A 5752-nucleotide genomic window follows, 5' to 3' on the forward strand; every position below is an offset into this window, starting at 1 on the left:
TCTCCCCGGGCTCTTCCCCCCTTTTTTTTTTTTTGACATGAGAACCCCCATAATTCAGCAGTCTCTTAAAGCGACATGAACAACGTAACAGCCTGCAATACCTAACAACATAACCCCCCTCACTGGGTCGCCACAATATTTTGTCATAAAAGCCACTTTTTTCTTTTGTAGATCTCTTTGTGAGAAATGTTACGTAAGCACTGGAGCAGCAGATAGTTCAAAGTCTGTGTTAGATGAAGTGTGATAGTTCAGACATTGTCGGGCTTCTAGGTTAGTTGAGACTGTCAGTGATTCATCAGATGTAGTGATAAGGTCACAGAGAGCATTTTCCAACAGTTTAAATGTGCTAGTTAAACACATGTGAGATACAATTTTAAGCATACTGGGGTACCTTAGCTGAGGATTGTGGCACAAAGTCTAGTTGATTAGGCAAAGTGTAACTTATGTTTCAGCTGACTGCAGTGTGTCACACCTGGTTGCCAGACTTTGTGTGCAAGCTACATTATCACAAAAGTCAATGTAATGTTATTTCACTCAACCAAAATTGTTTATGGTACAGTGTTTAAGATTGGTGAAGTGTTTTATTTTTGTTTAAAATCTTTAATATATAATCTTTATATTATATATGTTTTTGTGATCTGTTGTGTGTTATGCAAAGGTTTTGCTACTAACTACTGTTTCCATATTATTGTAGAATTTATCAACATGAATGATAGATTACACCACCAATAATGTAGGGCTGCCTCTTAAAAGTCTGAGTTTATCAACAGATAAGGCTCTAGGTCAACTTCCATTTTGTCAGTCAAATTGTTTCTTTTGTGTTTTGGCTTTGTCATTATACAAAGAATATTGCAGGCTGACAACCTCCTAAATTTAATTTTAAAATAATTTAGTGATTTACATGTCAGTTCTACAGAAACATGTTCAGACACCTTATGAACACTCAGCACCAATGTGTGCAGTATTAGTTAGGCTTTTATTATAATTATATTGAATGAAGTCAACATACTCTCCCCTCTCTAAATCTGCCTCTCCCCTCTACTTTGATGTGTTTTCCACTCTCACACTCATGGTAGAGCACTGTAAAACACAGGATGAATTTATATTGAGTAACAAGGAGATAGAACTAGCACAAGTTGATCCTTGTGCAGTAGTTTTTGTTATGGGAACTAATCCTTCAAACAACACTCGCTTGTAATGTTATCAGTTATTAATGGGTACAGCAATGTGGAAATGTAGCAGCTGTAAAAGAATTGTAGAACACAATGCAGATCACACACCAGTAGGAGTACAACAACATAGGAAGTTGTGATAATTTCATTGCCACAGTTCTTGTTTTTATGCTATAAAACACTCCCAGATGATCCCTATGGATTACACATACTACAGAGGTTTCATGCAGAACGTTATGGATACGTCATATTAAAGTAATTTTAAAGTTAAATTGGTTACTTTTTATAATTAATACTATCCATTTTTCTTTATTTTCTCCAGACATTTCCTCCAGACCCCATCCACTTAAGGACTCTGGGTATCCACTGGTAAGGAGTCTACACTTTTCACTTCTGGGTATCCACTGGTAAGGAGTCTATACTTTTCACTTCTCTCTCCACACTTTGTGAGTTAAAAAGCCAGTATAAATGTATAGTCAAATGTGTATAACCATAAAAATAAAATTTCTCACTCCTCTCCTCTGGTCTTACAGGCACAGTCTCCCTTAAACAGCCCCAAATGGTCTCTGTCTCTCCATTTCACACTCTCTCTTAAGGGAGTAGGCTGCTTTGAGAGATGCGATGCCCTGCTGATCAATTCTGATAGGAGCTTGATGGCATTAATTTGCCAGATTTTCTGTATTTTTACAACACCTTAAATTCTGCTTCAAGTCCAAGGCAGCATCCCCTTCCTATCTTAGAATCCAAGTTACTCTGCCTCTCAAAAATACCACTCTTGCTTATGACTCTATGCACTGGGACAGGTAAGTAGTCTGTCTCTCTCCCAGTAGATCAGTTTGACAGGTAAGTGGTACCTTCAGTTCTCTGTCTCACCCTCACCAGACATCTCTTTTGTGTCATGATTCGGTTCCGCTGCTTCCCGTCCAGCTTTTATTTTGACATTACTTCCTGTTTTTGTTTCACCTTAGTTTTGGTCTTTTTACATTCTTCATCACTCACATTAGTTTCACCTGTTTTGTTATTATTTGCACCTGTTTACACCTCTATTTAGGCAGCGTCCTCCCACAAGGACGCTGCCAGATTGTTTTAGACCCCAGCTCTGACTTTCCAGCATTTTCTTCGGTTTTGGTATTTTGTGTTTATGATCTCGGACTGTTACCTCGGACTATTCTATTCTGCCTCGCCCACTTGTTACGGACTGCCACAGTGTATGATTATCGGACTTTCTCTTTTGGACAACGAACTTTGGATTTCCCTGGATGTATGTGTTTGCAGGCTCTGACCTGGGACTGATACCGACCGTGAGTTTTGTGTTACACTTTTCGGCCGCATTACGCGCGCCGTTTCTGACACTTTTGGTCTTGGACTGCCCATACTGTGACCAGGAAAGAGCTACTTTGCCTTTACCAACAGGTAATGAATAGTTTTCTTAAACATTGGAGTTACAATGCACAGAATAATATCAGAAAAAAATGCCATCAAGTGTGTGAATAAATTCATTGAGAAGGTTGAAAATGGCTAGCATGTTGGAGGATGCTGGGCTTGATGAGGAATTGAGCGAAGAAGCTAGTATGCCAGTGCAGGAAGGGGCTGTTGGTGAGAATTGGAAGGAAGAAGGTGGCATAGTGGAGGAACTTGGGGTTGTGGTTGAGGAGGTCAGCGATGAAGAAGGCAACTGTGATGACTATGACGAAATGGCCTGTGACTCAAATTCCAGTAGTGACGATGGTTAAAGTCACAAGAACAGGGTTGACAGTCTAAGTGCATCTCTGGCAGATTGAGCTGTGCAGTTTGGCATATCTCTAACAGCTTTGCTGTCAATTCGTAAAGCCTTCCATCCTGGTTTATCAAAGGATGGGCGCTCTCTTTTGAAAACTAAAAAGGACTACAAGATTGAGACACTGGCTGGTGGCACTTACTACTACTTTGGGATTATGAATGCAATGCAAGGACTTCTGTAGAGGTTGTGGTCTGTGGTACTAGATGGACATACAGTACATTCAGGCTCCAGCTAAATGTTGATGGTCTTCTCCCTGCTCACTACTGAGCGTCTGTTACTGAGGGAAAAGGGGATGAGAGATTTCTGTCACTGTCATGGCTCTTCCTGTGCCACTGTGTGAATGTTTAAGGATAAGGATAATCACTTTATTTGGCCAAGTATGTTACACACAAGGAATTTGTTTCCGGTACAGAACCGAGGCAGCCATCTGTGGCGTCACCTCAACCGATGGCTCTAACCATCAGGGGCAACTTGGGGGTTCAGTGTCTTCCCCAAGGACACTTCGACATGTGTACTGCAGGCACCAAGATTCAAACCTCTGACCCTCCGGTTGGGAGACAAGGTTGAGGCTCCATACTAACCTGATATTTCCACTCTGAACTCAGGCACTGGTATAACATCCTGAATGGTGCACACAGTGACACATGTAGCCAACATGCAGAGATTTCAGCCTGGATGTGAATGTGGTCTTTGGGTGTTTTTACCTTACAGCACTCCAGCTCTGCCAATCGATCCTGCCAAGTCTGTTCACAGCAACAACGGAGCTGATGGAGGAAGTCAGCATGAAGGCTGTCTGAACACACACAGAGAGGCTGCAGTCAAGCTTCTGCCACAATGTCACAGAAATAAACCCTGAGTGAAGTCCTGTCTCATCCTGCTATGGGAGCCTGAGCTGACTGGGTGATGCAGATAAACAGCTGGTGGAGCTGTTTCTCCAGCCGGTGCCATTGAGGCCCTGCAGGAGAAGATGAGCTGATTCAAAGAGCTGCAGTCAGAGCTCAGATGATGGAAGTCTGATGTCTCTGTTGTTTCATGTATGAATTTCTGGAGTCAAAATGTGATGCTTGACAGTATTAATGAAAATGAAAACTAATGGAAACCCAACTAACATCAGCTTTATAATTGATATTGTAAAATTAGTTTTATATCATGAGAGAAAGATATAGAGTGACCTGTCGCTCAAAGTGTAAACTCTAGATAACCCTTAAGCACCGCCCACATTTGACACCTAACTTCCACCTAGATCAAAGGTCCAAACCCTAATTTCATACTTCAAATGATTTTGCGTATCCATGTTACTTTTCTGCTACGGAACATTTTATTATAGGTTTAGTCAAGTCAAGAATCTTTATTGTCATTATGCATAGCAAAACAAAATTTCTTCCAGCAGCTCTCAGCTTAAAAGGCACATTATTTACATAAATAGCACAAGAATTGTACAGTCAATATAAGAACATGAACAGGTAAAAATGAAGATGTGTAAGACCTAATCAGTTCAACAACATATTAGCAGCAGAAGGTAGGTAGGTACTTTACTGATCCCACAGTGGGGACATTTCTGTGTTACAGCAGCAATAGAGAACAACCAACATAACACCATAAGAACAGACACCACCATAAGAACAGACACATGTAGGATATGGTTCTTGTTACCATTGCTAACTCTGAGACGAGCCAGTCCAAGTAACTTCAAAACAGTGCTGATTTATTCAAAGGATCACAGGTAAAATTAACATTGCACGCTCAAGTATCTTGCACCTCCAAACTGCACGCAGGCAGATGTAAGATGAAAGACCCTGAGCCCACCAGGCCTATACATTATATCACCTCGTTTAGGCTAGCCCCATACTACACAGAAACGTCAACCGGGACGTCCCTGTTACCAGCTTTGCAGCTGGCCATAGCAGTAGTCAAAACATGAAGCAAATCAACGTGTGAATGTGTGTGTCTGTTGGTTAAGTGGTGGGTAACTAAAAACATTCTCACGACCTCTAGTACATGTCGTAGCTTAAACATGAGAACATATTATGGCTAAGACTACAGTTATACACGTCATAATAATAATATTAAACATCCTGTCTGCTGACAGTCATCAACTTTCTATCTAGTTATCCTTGACCAGATGTACCCTGTAGAAACTCATAGGCATGCCTAAGCATTTAACAGTCTAACTCAGGAGTGGCCAACCCGCGGCTCCCAAGCCGCATGCGGCTCTTTGCCTGGTTTCATGCGGCTCTTACGTTCATATCGAAGTTTGTGTTTTTTTTTTGTGCGTGTTCGCTTCGCTTGAGTTCAATACGGTATTTTCGTCAAATGCGCATGTGCTTGAGATGAAAATCGTCAACTACATCCGCACACTTGCGCTTAACCACAGGCAATTGAAGAATCTCATCGCTGAGCTGGACCAAGGGCTTCCAGGTGACCTGCCGCTGCACTGCACTGTGAGGTGGCTGTCAAAAGGCCAGGTACTCTCTAAGTGTGTTTGCGTTTGTCAACAAACTGAAGCTGTTCAAGGCGCATATTCAAAAGGGAGATTTAACGCATTTTCCCACTCTGCTAAAAGCCAGCGGGCAAGTCACCAGCGCCGCGCTGAATAAGCAAAGAGCCAGATATGCAACACTGGTTGAAAACCTGCACGAAAGCTTTGTGACCCGGTTCCGTGATCTACAACTGAAAAGGCCGCAGATTACATTCCTCATCGACCCATTTAATGCGGAGACGGACAGTTTGAAAGCCCCGCTAGTCACAGATGAGGCTGCAGCTGCGGTGGAGATGATCGATCTTTGTGAGGGGGGGCAAC

General features: G+C 42.0%; 1 protein-coding gene across 4 annotated transcripts in view; it reads right to left on the minus strand.

The window, feature by feature from the left end:
• Positions 1-5752, minus strand: part of ccdc180 (coiled-coil domain containing 180) — a 58680-nt gene that overhangs the window by 30316 nt on the left and 22612 nt on the right. For all 4 annotated transcript variants that reach the window (XM_020595160.1, XM_020595161.1, XM_020595159.1 and 1 more), the window contains exon 11: positions 3657-3745. In XM_020595160.1, coding sequence (XP_020450816.1) covers positions 3657-3745 — 89 coding nt within the window. The remainder of the gene's footprint in view (positions 1-3656; positions 3746-5752) is intronic.

This window comes from Monopterus albus, unplaced genomic scaffold (assembly GCF_001952655.1).
Source record: "Monopterus albus unplaced genomic scaffold, M_albus_1.0 scaffold26.1, whole genome shotgun sequence".
In the NCBI taxonomy this organism is placed as follows: Eukaryota; Metazoa; Chordata; class Actinopteri; order Synbranchiformes; family Synbranchidae; genus Monopterus; species Monopterus albus.